The sequence below is a fragment of the Conger conger genome, chromosome 1 (assembly GCF_963514075.1).
Source record: "Conger conger chromosome 1, fConCon1.1, whole genome shotgun sequence".
Lineage (NCBI taxonomy): Eukaryota > Metazoa > Chordata > Actinopteri > Anguilliformes > Congridae > Conger > Conger conger.
In genome coordinates, this window is record NC_083760.1 from 78889309 (window position 1) to 78907974 (window position 18666).

An 18666-nucleotide genomic window follows, 5' to 3' on the forward strand; every position below is an offset into this window, starting at 1 on the left:
AAAATCAAAAAGCAATTAACATCTTTTCTCCAAGTTCAGGACACAGTTTGCCGTCATTAGGCAGAATCCAGCCCTTCTAGTCATCTTTTACTTAAAACATTTCATTTTGCAGGGGTGTAGCTAGGAATAATGGGCCACCTGAAAGAATATTGCTCTGGGTCCCCCATCCTACTGGATTTTTTTGTGGGCCCTCTCCAGCTGTGGGCCCCCAAAATCCTCATCACCTTTCACCCCACTAAGCGACCTCCCCTTGGCTTTGTTATCTATGGAGCCTGCCATTTAAAAGAAACAAAAAGCCCCAGAATCCTTCACACGACACACACACACACACGACCAACATTCACCTAACCCTGAGTGTGAAAGGCACACACGGCACACAGACAGCCACGTGCAGGCATGCACACAGAGGTAGTAGTAGTAATGCGCATGGTCTTCTGTACCCCGTCTACTACCTCGGTCCTCCTGCGAGCCGTCGTTGTAGTTGACCTGCTTGCGGATGCGCTTGCCCTTGCCCAGGTGGCGGGCCAGGTCCTCCTGCTGCTGCTCGTAGTGGTGCCTCAGCAGCTTCTCCCAGTAATCGGGGTCCACGCTTTCCTCCTGCTTAATGATCTCCCTCTGCACCTCCTCCTCCTGCACGAGGCCGCCGGCAGCCGGAGGAGCAGGGGCGGGGAGAGAGGAGGATGGTGGAACCAAAGTGGAGGAGGAGAGGAAGAATGAGAGAGGAGAGGAAGGGAAACAAGGCAGGGATGGACAGGAGAATGAGGTGAGAGAGCGAAGGGTGGTGAAAACGTGATCTGCGCAAGACACTCCTCTTCAAGTGTTCTTGAGTCGGTTCATCTGAATATGCTAGTCTTCTACATTGAGAAACTCGACAGAAACTGCATGTGAACACACACTCAGGCACACATGCACGCAAACACACACACAAACACACACACACTCACTCACTCACCTCCTCCTCCTCGTCCTTCACCACGTACTGGGCCACCTTGAAGGAGCTCAGGTACTCGTTCATGCTCTGGATCTCGGCCGTGTCCTCGGTGGCGTCCTGGTTGCGGTCGAGCAGCCGGTCGATGGCCTTGTCGTCATAGTGGATCACACTGCTGTCCTCCTCCTTGTTCTCTCCTGGGAGGGGGCAGGGGGAGAGGGTCAAGGCGGGGCAGTGACACGGACGAGGACGGCCATTTTAAAGTCGAGGGCGCTCACCCTCTGCAATTTCGTCCTTGAAGAGCTCCTCGGTGCCAAACTTGAGGATGTCGTCCAGCTCCTGTTTGGACATGGAGCCGGTCTTGGAGCCCAGGCCGGGCCGCACCACTAAGTGGGTCAGCATCATCTTCTTCTTTGCTACCTGTGGTGGAATTTAGGCACATATAATTTGTAATTTGTAATTATCATCAGAATCATCATCGTAATACACCGCCACCATAACACATCACCATTATCATCATCACCATAACACACCACCATAATCATCATCACCATAACACACCATGATCATCACCATAACACTCCACCATAGTCAATACCATAACACACCATGATCATCACCATAACACACCATGATCATCACCACCATAACACACCTGAGTGATTCGTTCCTCCACCGAAGCCTTGGTGACGAATCGATAGATCATCACCTTCCTGTTCTGACCGATACGGTGAGCTCTGCTGAAGGCCTGAGAAGGAGAGAGACCAGAGAGAGCTGAGAGTAAACAAGAGTACACTGTACACTGCAAAAACCAAAAAATAAGTTATCTTAAAAAGTATTTTGGTCTTACATTTAGACTTAAGGTCATATTTGTATTACTCTTTTGCAAAATAGACAAAAAAAGGGGAGAAAGTTTTCATTTGAAGATTTGCCAATGGGGTAAGACAATTTCACTTGTCAAGGAGTAAGTAACTAGCTAATATTTCCCACTTTCCTAAAAATAAGATTTTAAGACTACAAGATTTTACAAGACTAAAGTAGTCTTTGAGCCAAATTTCTTCTTCTTATTCTTAGTGCAACTGTGCGTGACCTATCTCCACAAAAGGCCCTGGAGGGGTTGACCAGCGCCTACCTGGATGTCGTTGTGAGGGTTCCAGTCAGAGTCGTAGATGATGACAGTGTCGGCGGTGGCCAGGTTGATCCCCAGACCCCCCGCCCTGGTGGAGAGCAGGAAGACGAACTGGATGGCTCCGGGGGCTGGAGGAGAAGGGGAGAAGGGGGGAAGGGGAGAAGGGGAGGGGGGGTTAGCAGGAATCTGACCTGGCCTCCAGCGGGCTGCGACAGCACCGTGGGAATCAGGAACCCCCGCTCCCCGCAGGGTCCGATCGAGTCTCACCGTTGAAGCGGTCGATGGCCTCCTGCCTCATGCTGCCGGTGACGCTCCCGTCGATCCGCTCGTACTTGTACCCCTCGTTCTCCAGGAAGTCCTCCAGCAGGTCCAGCATCTTGGTCATCTGGGGGGGGGGGGGGCAGTATGGGGACAGTGAGAATCGTTGTGCAGACGGGCAGATTATTGCCCTGAGAAGACATGCACGCTGGGTCCTCAAGTCTGCGGTCTCTGCCCTCGCAATGCAGGCGTGCGAGGAGTGACGACGAGCCAGAGACCACAGAAGCCCGATATATTTTTTATAAATTTGCATTACGATGACTGTTGTCTTTTTGTTTAGAACAGCCCTTCGTGTGTATTTTACTAGTTATGGATTTGATGCTTTAACCTGTAAAGAACCTAGACACTTCGCTTTGGATTAAAAGCGTCTGATGCCAAATGACAAAATGTAAAATGTAAATATGGAGTCAGAATTGCAGCCAGGGCAGAGCGAGTACATGGCGAGTAGAGTGGTGGTAAGCGGCCGCATGGCGCAGGGCGCATGGCGCAGGGCGCATGATGCAGGGCGCATGGGGCAGGGCGCATTGTGCAGGGCGCATGGGACAGGGCGTATGGTGCAGGGCGCATGGTGCAGGCGCATGGGACAGGGCAGGGCGCAGGGCGCTGCAGGGCAGGGTGGATGGCGAGCGGAGGGCGCTCACCTGGGAGAAGATGAGCACTCGGTGTCCTCCCTCCTTCAGCTTCTTCAGCATCTTGAAGAGCAGCATGAGCTTCCCGGAGGCCTTGGTCAGGGCGGTGCCGTCGTACATGCCGTTCGGCATCTTCGGAGCCTCCTGCAGCGAGGAAAACCAGAGACCGTGACCCTCCCCACTGAAAACCAGACACTGTGACCCTACCCACTGAAAACCAGAGACTGTGACCCTACCCACTGAAAACCAGAGACCGTGACCCTCCTCATTTACCCCTGACTTCATCTAAGTGCAGCGAGGAAAACCAGAGACAGTGACCCTCCCCACTGAAATTTAACCTTTATTTATACAGGGTCGGTTGGCTGAGCGCACGTTCTCATTTACAGCAACGCCCAGTTAATGACCCCCCCCCCAGTAGCCTAACCCAAGTCTTTTAAGGCACCACAGGGAAAAGGCCCATTTGGGATTCAAAACCCAGGACCTTCTTGCTGTGAGGCGACATTGCAATCCACTGCACCACCATACTGTCTTTCCCCTGCTTTCACGCATGGGCAGTGCTAGCACGTTAGCGTTGGCGTTACATCTGAGGAATGAATAATCGCACTGAAAAGCTCAGACTGGTACTGATGGGCAGTTTGTCTTCTTTCCCGCCTCTTGACAGGAATTCAATTGGCAGCGTTATCAAGGTTCCCCTGCAGGAAAACACTTACTCTCTGCGCTCAGTCTACTGAGAAGGGAAGGGAGTGTTACCTTACTAAAAGTATACATTTTTCGGACATTTATTGATCTACTTGTGCAGCTCCCCCCGACTCCCGCCCGCCCACACACCCCCACCAACCGCATGGTTCTGCCCACCGTCCTATTCGGGCCTGTGGAAAGGCTCATACCATAGCAGCAGTGGGGAAGAGGTAGGGGTGGTTGCAGCACTTCTTGAGGTCCATCACCACGTTGAGCAGAGACACCTGGTTGCCCCCGCCCCGAGTGTTCAGGGCCTCGAAGTTGCGCGTCAGGATGAATTTGTAGTACTTCCTGGAATCGAAAACGAAGATTTCCACATGAGAAAAAGCGGAACCACAACACGCCCTCTCGGCAGAGTCTGACAGCCACCATTACACAAGCCCAGGAAAGGCCTGGTGACAAAACGCGAGGGGACGACGCAAGAGGACGACTTTCACCGCTCCTCTCCTCTCATTACATTACATTACATTACATGCCATTTGGCTGACGCTTTTTATCAGTTGATTCAGGAGACAATCTTCCCCTGGAGCAATGCAGGGTTAAGGGCCTTGCTCAAGGGCCCCAGCGGCTGTGCGGATCTTATTGCGGCTACACCGGGGATCGAACCACGGACCTTGCGGGTCCCAGGCATGTACCTGAACCACTACGCTACAGGACCCACGTCCGGCCTCTCTCCCCCTCCCACGCCCTCCCCCCCGCTCACTTCTGCATGGGGCTGAGCTCCACGCGCACGATCAGCTCCGTCTTGGACGGCATGTTCTTGAAGACGTCGGCCTTCAGCCTCCTGAGCATGTGGGGCCCCAGCATGTCGTGCAGCTTCTTGATCTGGTCCTCCTTGGCGATGTCGGCAAACTCCTCCAGGAAGCCCTCCAGGTTACTGAGGGAGGAGAGGCGGAGAGCGAGGTGTCATCGTGACATGAGTGCAGTTGTGTGGCACAAATCAATCCCGTGGACACGGACACTCACACTCACTCTCTCCCTCCCTCCCTCCCTCCCTCTCACACGCACACATTCACTCTCTCCCTCCCTCTCACACGCACACATTCACTCTCTCCCTCCCTCTCACACGCACACATTCACTCTCTCACGCATACACACACACTCTCTCACGCACACACATTTTTATTCTTTTATTCATGTCCACATTGCAACTACCTATTATTGCTGACATAGATCTGCTTTGCCTGCAATTTTGACATTCCTGCCAGTTGCCTGCAATTTTGACATTCAGATCCCTTCACACTAGTCTGGACATTACCAAGGCTACAAAAATATTATAATGCGCATATACTACTACACACCCTCTCTCACACAGACACACACTCACTTGAATCTCTCGGGGGTGAGGAAGTTGAGCAGGTGGAAGAGCTCCTCCAGGTTGTTCTGCAGTGGAGTTCCAGTCAGCAGCAGCTTGTGCTGGAGTGGGTAGTTATTCAGCACCCTGAAGAACTGTGGGCCGCAGAGCGAGAGGGAGAGCATTAGAGAGAGGGAGAGAAATGGGGAGAGAGGGAGAGAGAGAAGAAGAGAAAGAAAAGAAAGGGGCAGAGAGAGAGAGAAAGGGAAAGGGAGGGAGAGAGAGGAGAAAGGGGGAGAGAGAAGAGAAAGGGGGAGAGAGAAAGAGAGAGAAGAGAAAAGGGGAGAGAGAGAGAGGATGGAAAGAGGTCGCCCAGACGCCTGCGCTCACCTTGGACTGGTTGTTCTTGAGCCTGTGGGCCTCGTCCACCACCAGGCAGGCCCACTGTATGGAGCCCAGGATGGCCATGTCGATGGTGATGAGCTCGTAGGACGTCAGCAGCACGTGGAACTTCACGGAGGCTTCTTTCTGCACAGCGGGAGGGCCCAAAGATAGGCGTTAAACGCTGACCCAAACACCCTACACAGCTACAAACGGTACATACAGCTTACGTTAGGGCTGTAGTCATAGACTCATGAAAAACATCTGCATTGCTTATTGATGGCATTTCATGCAATGTTGATCATGAGATATGTGGCGTACTGATGCAGTAACATTAGGGATAATAAACTCTAGCCCTCGAATCCAAATCCAGCCTCGGTTTTCTTTTCTCCAGGTAATTAGTGCTACTGATTGGCCAGACTATCTTCACACCTGACTTCCAGGTGAACCAGGTAAAGCAGGTGGAAAAACCAGCAGGTCTCCGCCCGCGAGTTTGCGGATCCCTGATGTACGCATGTACGCGGCGCTAAAGCTAACGAGACGAAGCAGCCCTCCCCACCTTCATCCTGGAGGCCTTCTTCCCGCCGCGGATGGCGTTGCCCTCGAAGGAGAACTCGTTCTCGCGGACGACGGCCCGGCTGTCCTTGTCCCCCACGTAGGTGACCACGTACATGTCGGGCGCCCACAGCTCGAACTCACGCTCCCAGTTGATGATGGTGGACAGGGGGGCGCTCACCAGGAACGGCCCCTTGGAGTGGCCCTGGGGGGAGATGGAGAAATGACTCACACGCGCCCCCCTCACACCATCGCCAAAGAGAACACGGTCTGATCGTCACGCTGATCTGTGTGCTGTCCTGCCTTTAGGACAGAGTCCCGGCTTAGGAAACGTCCCCTTTGATGGACAGTGTTACTGTGCGTCCCATCTGTCCGTCCACTGACACCCACTGACAGGGACAGACAGACTGGACAGGGAGACGGCACTATAGCCAGATACACAGCCTCCTTGTAAACAAATAAGCCCTGTTCTGAAAGCACAGGGTTACAGATTTTCCACAGTGTGCAGAACAGCCTTTTCGTAAATACAGGTTTGCATGCCAACAGGCAAACACACACAAATTCTCTTTCACACATATACACAGTCTCACAGTCTCACAGTCTCACACTCTCACACTCTCACACTCTCACACTCTCACACTCTCACACTCTCACTCACCTCTTTGTACAGGGAGTAGAGGAACACGGCGGTCTGCACGGTCTTGCCCAGGCCCATCTCGTCGGCCAGGATGGTGTCGGTGCCCTGGGCCCAGGAGAAGCGCAGCCAGTTGAGCCCCTCCAGCTGGTAGGGGTGCAGCGTGCCCCCTGTGCTGTCCAGGTAGTCCGGCTGCCGGTCAAACTTGATGGTGGGCTGGAGGGAGGGAGGGGGGGGTTAACACCAAGCCAAGAGTCATACTAACCAACACATACAAACAGCCTGTAGTTTAGTGGTTAATGTACATGACTGGGTCCTGCATGGTCAGTGGTTTGATCCCCAGTGTAGCCACGATAACATCTGCACAGCTGTTGGGCCCCTGAGCAAGGCCCTTAACCCCACATTGCTCCAGGGGGATTGCCCCCTGCTTAATCTAGTCAACTGTAAGCGTCAGCCAAATAACATGTAATGTAATGCAAAGTAATGTAATGCAATGTCATGTAATGCAATGCAATGTAATGTGAGGTAATGTAACACAGTGTGGACTGTAGCACGCGCTGTGGCGGATGAACACAGGGGGCGCTCTTACGTCCACGACGGGGTTGGTGGGGGGCCTGTCCAGCCTCTTCATCTTTCCCAGCTTCTTCAGCTTCTTCCCTGGCTTGCCCTCGTCCCCCATCACCAGCTCCCTGTTAGAGACGGAGGCACCGCACTGCAGCCTTAAGGGGGCAGTTCACCCAAAAAGAGTAGCATCTATCCATCTAGATACTTTCAATGAGATCTGACAATTTAGATGCAGTTCACTGTAATACAATTGACCTCGATGGATCATTATTTTCTGTTAATCAATGCGCCAAAAAAAACAAAAAAACAGCAATGTCTCTTTCCAAAAATAATGCCACAGCTACAAACAAATATCGACAGGGCTCAAAAATTTACATTTAATCCAGAACTAATTCTACTGCCAGAACTCGCCAACTGTGTCCACGCATGCAGTTTCTGTCGAAGCGTACCAGTATTCTGGGGCAAAATACGGAAAATAGTTTCGCTGAGACGAGACACTATCAGGATGGATATATATAGTACTCTGGATAAGTGGAAACACACTTCATTTTCTTTTTTTGGTTTAAAGGACCCTTTAAACATGCAGCCAGACCAAGGGGCTGCAGCAGAGACCCGGTTCAGGACGTAATGCTGTTTCTGATAGAGCTATGAACTCCAGCTGTAGACTACACATGTACGCTGGGTGGGTGTTTCCCAACTGTACTGTAGGAGTGAACCAGCTCTGCTGTATGCAATCACTTCTGTAATTAAGCCCAAATAAATGAAGTAAAACCACACACCACAGCAGCAGCTGGGCTTCATCAGGTGTTTTGCGTGCGATTAGCTCAGAGAGCTCACTCTTGCGTGCGATTGGCTCAGAGAGCCCACTCTTGCGTGCGATTGGCTCAGAGAGCCCACTCTTGCGTGCGATTGGCTCAGAGAGCCCACTCTTTAGCGTGCGATTGGCTCAGAGAGCCCACTCTTTAGCGTGCGATTGGCTCAGAGAGCCCACTCTTGCACGTGATTGGCTCAGAGAGCCCACTCTTGCACGTGATTGGCTCAGAGAGCCCACTCTGCCGCGCGATTGGCTGTGCACCTGTGGTTCCAGTAGTGCTGCTTGTAGACGTCGTATTCCTGCAGCTCCATGTCCTCACTCTCCCAGGAGGCCTGGTCGTAGGGCAGGTCCCTCCACTTGATCAGGTAGTGAACGTTGCTCTTCTTATCCACGCTGCGAAACGGAGCAGGAGGATATTCAGTTTAAAACAGGCTGCGCTTGGGTTGTATTGTACCGTTTTTACACCTTTGTTCCTGCTACATTGAAAAACCAACAAACAGGAGTCATACTAACCAACACATACAAACAGCCTGTAGTTTTGTGGTTAATGTACATGGGGGGGGGGGGGGGGGGGGGGGGGGGTGTTCATATGGGGGATTGCATGATGATGAGAAAATTGGGATACAATAATTAATAGTCTGAAGTATTTTCCCCTTTACCAAAACTGATCACTTAACAATTCTTCACACTAACTCCCTCTAGAGGGTTGCCATTCTCATTGCCTATGAATTTCAGCCCCCACAATATTCCAACATTCAGAAATTCAAATACTGAAGTTATGCCCTTGCCTACAAAGGTCTGATAACACTATGAACACGTCACTGAAAACCTGTTGTTGATTTTTAATACTAATCTCTGTGCAGATTACAGGATCTGGGCAGGATTAGGGACACAGCTCAAGGTGGGGAAATGTATCATTATTCAAAGTCAAGCTTTGGCTCACTGCTGCAATGGTAACTAATCGAGTAAGGATGTGCAATCAGCATGTTCCCTTTCCTAAGGCCAAGCAGAAATCTGCACAAGCATCCAGAAGGTGTGACTGTATAGGCCAGAGCTGCAAGTGAGTAGGTCAGAGCCAGGGAGTGTGTAGGTCAGAGCCGCCAGTGTGTAGGTCAGAGCCGGGAGTGTGTAGGCCAGAACCGCCAGTGAGTAAGTCAGGGCCGCCAGTGTGTAGGTCAGAGCTGCCAGTGAGTAAGTCAGGGCCGCCAGTGAGTAAGTCAGAGCCGCCAGTGAGTAAGTCAGAGCCGCCAGTGAGTAAGTCAGAGCCGCCAGTGAGTAGGTCAGAGCGGGGAGTGAGTAGGTCAGAGCCAGGGAGTGCCAGAGTAGGTCAGTGTGCAGGCCTGCCACTGGTAGTACCTGTGATTCAGGATCCGATGGACCATCAGCCACTCCATCTTGATGCCGAAGCGGTAGAAGCGCTCCTCCAGCTTGACGTAGAGCGGGTCCTTGTTCTTCCTCTTCACGGTCTTGTCGGCCTCCACCTCGGCGCTGAAGTCCAGCAGCGGGGGCTCGTCCATGTCGTTCTTCCGCTGGTAGTTCCGGAACATCACCTGGCAGTGCAGCTCCAGCTACGGGGGAGAGTGCAGGTGAGGCGAGGGTGAGTGCTGAGAGCACCAGACAACACACCCTGAAGCACCAAACAAGTGCACCAACACACCCTGAAGCACCAAACAAGCACACACAACACACCCTGAAGCACCAAACAAGCACACACAACACACAGCACACCCTGAAGCACCCAAACAAGCACAGACAACCCGCCATGAAGCACCAAACAACAAGCGCACATAACACACTCTGAAGCACCAAACAAGCGCACACAACACACCATGAAGCACCAAACAAGCACACACAACACACAGCACACCCTGAAGCACCAAACAAGCACACACAACACACAGCACACCCTGAAGCACCCAAACAAGCGCACATAACACACTCTGAAGCACCAAACAACAAGCGCACATAACACACAGCCTGTAGATTATCCCCTCAGGTGCTCACAAATGCCACAAAAGCACAAGTGAAGAGACTCTGGTAAGAAGAGAGATCACTCCTTCAGTTTAACATTCTGCTCAAACCCCTCACTGGCATGTCTGTGCGTGTGTGTGTGCATAAACTGCCCAGGTGTACTCACCTGTAGCTCAGAGACCCGGGAGCGTGTATGCAAGTGTGTGGGTGTGTGTGTGCATGCAGGTCCTGTTCAAGTGTGCTCAGTGTAGCTCAGAGACACAAATGTGTGTGTGTGTGTGTGTGTGCATATGTATGTGTGTGTGTGTGTGTGTGTGTGTGTGTGTGTGTGTGTGTGCGTACGCCCTGCCCAGGTGTCTTCACCTGTAGCTCAGTGACCCAGGAGCAGTGCCAGTACGACATGTTGCTCCACTTCACAAAGAACTCTCTCTCTGGGCGACCGGCCAGGGGGGCGGGGTCCGGGGCCTCTGACGGGAGATCAGGGGGGCGGGGCACTGGCGTGGGGGGTGGTGGCTCTCCCCACCGCCAGGACAGAATCTTCTGGACTTTCCCCTTCATACCTGGACACTGAAGGACAGGAGGCAGTGTGCAGAACACAATGTCAACTGAACAGGTCATCAACAACACTGATGAAACATTTACACCCAAACATCAACCAGTTCACCAAAACATCAACTCAACCTCCTCTTCTTTGTCGTCCGTACGCTCAAAACTCTCAACCTTCCATCTCTCTCTCGCTCTAATTCAAATTAAAAAATGCTTTATTGGCATGGCAATATGAATCTTGATGTTGCCAAAGCACAGAAAGGAACATATGAAGAACGAACACACAAACATAGATGTAGACGTATAATATGCAGACATATGTGCTCACTGGGTGTCCCTCTGCTTATGGTAAGCTGTGACGCGAACTCCCTCTCTCATTCCCCCCCCCTGCTCCCCCCCCTCCCTGTCTCCCTCCCTCCCGCCCCCCCCCCCACCTCCCTTTCTCCCTCCCTCCATCCCTCCCTCCCTCCATTTCCCTCTCCCTCCCCCTCCCCCTCCCCCTCCCCCTCCCTCCCTCCCACTCACAGTGCAGCGGGGGCAGATCCACTCCCCGTTGGGGATTTCGGGCAGGGGCGGGTTGAGGCAGTGGATGTGGTAGGAGGAGGGGCAGGAGTCGCAGCAGAGCAGCTCCCCGCCGTCCTTGCACACCCTGCAGAACTCCATGTGGTGGTCGTCCTCCTCCGCCTCGCCCCCGCCGTCCCGCCGCCCGTCCCCCTCCTGGTCCTCCTCGCCCTCGGAGGCGTCCTCCCGCGCCTCCCACTGCACTCCCTCCTTCTCCTGCGGAGAAGAGCAGGAAAAAGACGAGAGAGAGAGAGTGCGCAAAGGGTAGGGGGGAGAGAAAAAGAGAGAACAGAGAGACAGAAGGGTCAACACAGCCCTGAAGCCTGGACAGATAGATGGACTGAGGTAAAGATGCTGGATTCCGGCCCACAAGGCCAGCGCTACTACCCGTATTCTGTACTACCTGATAGTTAATTTATTGACTAATGCCATTGATTGGCTACAGACTCAACTCACTTTGTGTCGCAGATTCAAAATCTGTGCCTGATTAAGAAAATCATCAGCGGTATGAAGCAGAGACTAGGACTCGGGCCTGACTCCATGGTTACAGTACCCTTATTTGGCAGGGGAAGTAGTCCTTTCGTGGAGGGGGTGGGGTGACTCACACAGTGGGGGCAGCTCCATTTGCCCTCGGGGGCCTTCTCCATGTCGGGGTCCAGGCACACCATGTGGTAGGCCCGGGGGCAGGTATCGCACAGGATGATCTCGCCGCCCTGCTGGCAGACCTCGCAGTAGTCCTGGTGGTCCGTCTCGTAGCCGTCGGCATCCTCGTCCACTGAGGAATCGGGGATAGAGGTGTGTGTCAGCAGATTCATTCACTCAGTGCACACGGATGCACACGCGCATACACACACACACAGACACACACACACAGACAGACACACACAGACAGACACACACAGACAGACACACACAGACAGACACACACACACAGACACAGACACAGACAGACAGACACACACAGACAAACACGCAGACACAGACAAACACACACAGACACAGACAGACACACAGACAGACTGGCCTGTAAAGCACAGGTAGACCACAGAGCTCAGTCCGGACTCCCACCTTTCTTCTTTTTCTTGGAAGACTTGGCCTTCTTCTTTGAGCGGCTGCTGCGGCTGTTGGAGCCGTCCGACACTGAGAAATTGTTCAGGCTCCCGTCGTCAAAATCGCTGTCCACGTCAACCTCGTCCTCCTCGCTCTAAGGAAGGGAAAAGGCTCATGAGCGCCTTTCATTACAACCCAGGACAGCACTCAAGCAGGTTTCAAAATGGTGGAAAGTACAGGGCAGAGAGGGAGGAAACTGGTGTCGTACAGAAGAACGTTTCCTCTTGCTGTTGAAGCCGCCCAACTTTATCTTCAGAGGGGCCACTTTCTTGGTTTTCACCTTCTTCTCTTGGGGCTTTGGAGGTGGTTTTGGCTTCTTACGAGCATTTGGACCTTAAAAAAATAAAAAATAAAAAATAAAAAAACAGGTGAACAAACAAGATGACAAACTCAACATATGAACGCTTTTTAGAAAATGCTAAAGCTAACCCCCATCACCGCCCCGCCCTTCACCTTTGCCCTCCTTTGTCTTGGCCTTGCGCAGGGGGGGTGCGGGGGGCTGGGGGGGCTCAGACACCACGATGGGGGCCGAGGCAGCGGAGGAGGAGGCGGCAGTTGCGCCCCCTGCGGCCGGCTCTGCCTCCCCCGCGGGGGTCACCATGTTCTCCACGGCTGCCGCCACGTTGGCGGCCGCCAGGGCGGCGTTGGCGCTGGCCAAGCCCCGCATCGGGTTGTTGGTGCTGAACTCGCGCCACTTGGCCCCCAGCACCATCATCATCTTCGACACGGCGATCTTGGGGTTCTTCGCGGCAATGAGCGGCCTGCCGTGAGAGAGAGAGAGAGAGAGAGAGAGAGAAGGGAGAAAGGGAGTGGTGGCGAGAGAAAGAGTGAGTCCAGGTGGAGGAGAGGAGGCTGAGGAAAGGTTAATTACTGTAGCTAGGGTGACCAGACGTCCTGTTTTTCCAGGGACAATCACCGTATTTCAGCCCCTTATTCTGAGAAAATATAAATTTTTCTGTACTTAGGTATTTAGGTTGTACCGTATATTAATAGGTATTTCTGACTCTACTTGCCAATATTATAGGTTCTCATTATATTATAGGACCGCACTGTATACACGGTCCTTAAGGGAATCTGGCCACCCTAAGTATAACCTAAAGATAAAGGAGGAATTTAAAGGGGAGTGACCTGACAAACTGGCTGAAGGCCTTGTAGTTGGTCAGTGTGCTGTAGTCCTCCTGAGTGAAAACATGGTCGATATCCTCCATTCCCCAGTTATCCAGCAGCTGGGCAGAGGTCTTGGGCTCCTGGGGGGAGGGGGGGGGGGGGGGTGGAGGCAGGGTAAGACACGCAGAATGACCTTGTCAGGACTTCTTTTCCACACACATTTCCATGCATTCTTGTGATTTCGGAAATGGCTGCGTGCCATGCTCACATTAATCTGTATTACTGGGAGACAGGCTTGAGTGCATTATGGCTGCCCTCATGCGAGCTCCTCTTTCGCCAAGCTCTTACCTGGCTGTCGTCTTCCTCATCTTCCTCTTCTTCAGGCTCCGGCTCTTTCCTCTTGCTTTTGCCGCTGGAGGACGCGCCGCCGCCCTTCTCTCTCTCTCCATTCGTTCCTCCTCTTTTCTTCTCCTTTGTCATGCTCGCCCGCTTCTTCTTCTTCTTTCCCGGTGTGTAGTCGCTCCCCTCGCTGTCTGACCTTGGACCTCCTCCGTCCTCCTCGTCGCCCTCTCTCCCCTCTGCGCCATGGACGTCCTCTGGAGAGCTCCCGGGCAGGTCCTGCGACGGCGACACAGAGCAGCCACCAATGGCAAACACTCGGTGAAACAACGTTACCCGAGCGTGCAGTAGTAGTGTGTATACTAAAGACCTACGAGCATGATATTGCCCAGGCATTAGTCTCACCACGGGCAGACGTTCAGGTACCTCTCTACGGACTCTTTGCCTCTTGCTGCTCTTGCTCTCACGACTCTTCTTGGCTTTCTTCTTCTTCTTCACCTTGGGGGCGTCCCCATCGAACGTATCCTCCAGCTCCTCATCATCTGCCCACGTGTAGACAGCATTAATCATTGAACACGGACGCGCCTGATCAACACACCAAAGAGGACGGCAACGATAACTGCATTCCCACCCTTTGTTACACCTAGCCCCCAATTGCTCCTGACGATGGTCTTGCCTTGCCTTGCATGGCAGCCAATTGCTGTGAGTGTGTGTATGAATGGGTGAATGAGAAGCATCAACTGTGCAGCGCTTTGGATAAAGGCGCGATAAAAATGCCAACCATTTACCATTTAATGCAAATGGTGAATTTTTAGTTTAGCTAAGCGAGCGTTAGCGCAAATAATCCTCAGTACTACAACAATGACTAATTCCCAAGGTTATTTACCAGCAGTGGAGCAAGTTATAAGAATCAAGTACAGCTAACTAGCAAGCCAAGTATGGCAGCTAGATAGCCAATGACCTAGTATAGTGGTTCACAACCCTGGTTCTGGGGACCTCTGTTGTATGCTGGTTTTTGTCCCAATCCCTGAATTTCAAGAATCTGTTAATAGGTGCTGTTCATGTTTAGAGGAATTATTAACCTCTTAAGCCATATTGTCAGAAATAGCTACATATGGCATGAAGAATTAAATCAAATGTTCATGCTTCGTATTGTGTTATATCTATTGTCTATGGTTTTATGTCTTTTATGCAATTGTCACTTTAGTGAGGCTAAGAAATGGGGGGGGGGGGGTGTCAGAGACATAGGCCAAATAATAGGCTTACCAAAACCAACTGTTCATCATTTACCTTACATCATAAAGAAGAAAGAGAACATAGGTGTATGTTCGGGCTCATTGCCTTGCTGTGGGATGAAACACCGTCCAATGAGTTTGGAAGAATTTGTGTGAACTTGAGCAGATGAGTCTATAGACTTCATTCGGATGCTGCGATCAGTGGTTACATTATCAATGAAGGCAAGTGAGTCAAGACCTGTGGCAGCCATACATGCCCAAACTATAACACCCCCATCATGTTTCACAGATGAGGGGGGGGGTGCTTTAGTTCTTCTCCCCCCTTCGTCTTGGCCTTGCGCAGGGGGGATGCAGGGGGTTCAGGTACTGCAATGGGGGCTGAGGCAGCGGAGGAGGTAGCACTTGCCACCATGTTCTCCACAGCTGCCATCACGTTTTCGCCTCCATTTTGCTCTTGCCATCACTCTGATACAAGTCAACCTTGGTCTCATCTGTCCAGAAGACCTTTTTCCAGATTTCTGCTGGCTCTTTTCAGTACTGCTTATCAAACCATCCTTTTATGCAGATAAAAGTGCTTTGGAAAGTTGCCTCTTACAGTGTGGCCTCTGTAGATCTGTGTGTGAAGTCTTCGCGTAGTCACTAACACATCCACACCTGCCTCATTAAGAGTGTTTCGGATCTGTCGGATAGGCGTTTGCGTTTATTTTCTTCATTATGACACAAATTATTAGGTCATCAACTGCAGAGGTCTTTCTTGGCCTACCAGTCCAGATGTGATTGCTCAGCCCACCTTCTTAATTATATTCCAAACAGTTGATTTTGAAAGCCGGTTGTTTGGCCTATGTCTGACTTTTTTTTTTTTTTTCTTATTTCTCAGTCTCATGCTTCCTTGACTGCAAAGACAATCAAAAGCCTAGACACAAGACTAGATACGGAAAGGTTTCTTATAACTGCACTAAGGAAGCGACTGAATACACCTGCCTAATCAGAAACAGCTGATAAGACAGCTGTACAATTACTAATGTGATATAATGTGGCTTAAGAGGATAAACAATTCTCTACACACGAAAAACACCTGATTAATTAAGAAAAATTAACAACTTAAAATCTTGGGATTAAAAAATGACAAAACGAGGTTCACTGCAATCCATAAGTGAACTTTCCCATCCCCGTTTGCTCGCAAACTTAACTGCTGCTTGATAGCAAGTTAAAGGTTTAGCTAGCTGAAGCCCTTGAAAAACTACCTTACTGGTAACGTTTTGCAAGAGTTAGCTATCTTGACCCAACACCTTGACCTAGTTAGCTATCGAAATTGTAGGCGAAATATGCATTTAAATACTAAAATATAAACTCCAAAACTATAAAAACAATCACAAAATATCAAAATCACATAAATAACTTGGATTTCATAACAGCTGTACAACCAACGTTAGGCATCCATGTTCGACACGTGAAAATATCAGCAGGCCGCAGCAGTCAGGAAGATGCCGGTGCTCCACTGCAGCCGAGTCTGAAGCCGGCATTTTAACACTTAGCTACTGATAGCCGCATATTGGCTCGGTAGCAAAATGTATACTCAACTCAAAATGAATAATATACCAAACAAACCAAAGTTAACGTATTTTATTTAGTTTATGTACAATTAAAGTAATTAAACAAACAAAAAGTAACAAAAATGTACTTGAAACTGTCAAGCGAAGACTAGCCTATTGGCTAACCAGTCAAAAAGTTGGGTGTCTAACGTTAGGTAGCTTGCTAGGCCATCATTACTTGGCACGAAACGAACCAATTGACAGACCTCAGATAGCAAGCTCGCTTGTGGTGATACTTATCTGATCCCTACATCGTTCAGATCTAGCTGCTGATCGCGAATAAACAACACTTAACAATATAGCTAGCTAGCTAGCTAAGCAATTCCAAAATGTAGCTGCTAACAAACAATTAGTTTGTTGCGGTTCAGTAGCTAAGTGTTTTAAAAAGAAACCTAGATTAGCTAGCCATCACCCTCGCTAACAGGCTAACGTTGTTAACTCAGCGAGTTCTATCGCACGCGACAATAACAATCCTATATTGCAGAGTTCCACTACTGAAATTCCTAAACAGTGAATATTGCATATTATACTTACCTTTGGAAAAAGCGTGCATTTGCACAAATTAGATAACGTTATATATTGCTGTCAGGTTGGCTAAAAGCACGATAGCTGTTTAGCTAGGGGGCTTTCTTCGCCAAATTAATCAAGCATAATTTAATTACAATAAAGCTAGTCTAACAATATGAAGTAACTAGTTAGCTGGAAGTCCTTACCTTGCACAAGTGATCGGTCGTCCAAATGTCCGAAATCGTCCCTGTCGTCTTCACTCCCAGACATGTTGCTTAGATATAGCTACAACTAGTCAGATTGCTAGCCAGCTAGCTTGCTAGTTATAAAATATAAAATAAAATGTTTGCTAGCTTGCTATATTTTCCGAATACAGCTAGCTGGTCTCACACTCAATCGGTTCGTGTCAGGGAGGAGGGGGAAATATAAATAAAAGGGTGGAGGGCAGCTGTAACGAGAAAAGGCAGGGAAAGATTTTTATTTAGCTATGTTTCTCATAACTTAAATTAAGGTTAGAATCACAGTTTTCTGCTGCGATATAACTTAACAGTCTTGTGCAAGCCATCAGTGCATTTGTCATCTTACTGTAAAATGAAATTAAATATTATAAAAGTAGAATTAATGTTGCTTGCTAGCCGTCTAAACATATCTTAAGACTATGTTGATAACGTTCTTGCTATGGTTTGCTCGCTAGTTGTTGCAAAGCCATTTACCAGTTTCATACATCGCCCGCGTAGCTTGCAAACATCCCCTAGATAGCTACGTTGCTACGAACACAACTTATGGACGTCAGTGAATTGACCGACCGTACGTGTCCAGAGCTATAGCTGTCCAGCTTGTCACCCTATGACACGATACACTTTTTCTTCACCGCTCAGATTTTAAACACTGTCTTAAAAACAGTCAAACATACAGCTTACTCACAACTCGTAAAATTTCACTGTTGAAACTCAAGATCGTAATGACAATAATGACGTACAACAGGGTCCCAGGTCGAACAGTTCTTCCTCGTATTATATCTTCCAATACAGATCACGTATCTATATATTTAATGTATAAAATACAAAGTGTTAAATTCGGTGAAGTATACAGGGGTAATTCAAATATCGTTGTCAAACACGCAGGTCTTCGTCGCTCCCTCGTTCACCAGCCAGCTAGCTGGTTAACATCCTCACATACACAAAGAGATCAGGGGGCAGACATCCCATAATAATCTCAACCCCCCTCCCCCCACCCCCTCTATAATACACACACTACTCTGCATAGTTACCTCGCAACGTACAGACCATAATAATCACCCCCCCCACACTCCCTTCCCTATTTCCGGCCCCCTAGCAACCGCCGTTACCATGGAGATAGTCCCCCTCCCGCCCTGCTCGCCATCCCATAATAATCATAAGCAGTCACTGACATCCCATAATAAGCACAACTCCAAAAAGAAAAAAAAAATACAAGTCACATGGTCTCCAGGGGAACTCCATGGCACTTGTGACAGACCATAATATTCGACTACTGTCTCCCTTGCTTATTCACTGTACACTGGGTATTGCCCAAATAGACCACAGGACATGTGTTCATGCACACAATTATCGTTCATATCACATATACAAGTCATGCACTCCACGAGTAGATTCACACACGATGGGACTGTGCACACAAGCTGTGCAGTGAAAAGGGTATGATGACATTGACTTGTATAGAACTTTCTTACCCG

General features: G+C 50.1%; 1 protein-coding gene across 10 annotated transcripts in view; it reads right to left on the bottom strand.

The window, feature by feature from the left end:
* The window catches only part of chd4b (chromodomain helicase DNA binding protein 4b), a 26037-nt gene extending 7887 nt beyond the window's left edge, over nt 1-18150 (bottom strand). For 3 of the 10 annotated variants that reach the window (XM_061236024.1, XM_061235987.1, XM_061235960.1), the window contains exons 1-27: nt 17877-18150; nt 17159-17400; nt 14024-14160; nt 13628-13897; nt 13301-13419; nt 12626-12933; nt 12381-12505; nt 12131-12266; nt 11668-11837; nt 11027-11278; nt 10319-10522; nt 9341-9552; nt 8246-8377; nt 7196-7295; nt 6631-6822; nt 5977-6177; nt 5427-5564; nt 5070-5191; nt 4446-4619; nt 3892-4033; nt 3017-3148; nt 2325-2442; nt 2061-2185; nt 1584-1676; nt 1207-1348; nt 953-1125; nt 441-630 (exon numbers count right to left, since the gene is read on the bottom strand). In XM_061236024.1, the coding sequence (XP_061092008.1) occupies nt 441-630; nt 953-1125; nt 1207-1348; nt 1584-1676; nt 2061-2185; nt 2325-2442; nt 3017-3148; nt 3892-4033; nt 4446-4619; nt 5070-5191; nt 5427-5564; nt 5977-6177; nt 6631-6822; nt 7196-7295; nt 8246-8377; nt 9341-9552; nt 10319-10522; nt 11027-11278; nt 11668-11837; nt 12131-12266; nt 12381-12505; nt 12626-12933; nt 13301-13419; nt 13628-13897; nt 14024-14160; nt 17159-17222 (4171 nt within the window). In that variant the 5' untranslated portion in view covers nt 17223-17400; nt 17877-18150. The other 7 variants (XM_061236039.1, XM_061236016.1, XM_061236032.1 and 4 more) reach the window with 5 other exon arrangements.
* Nucleotides 18151-18666: the final 516 nt, after the last annotated feature.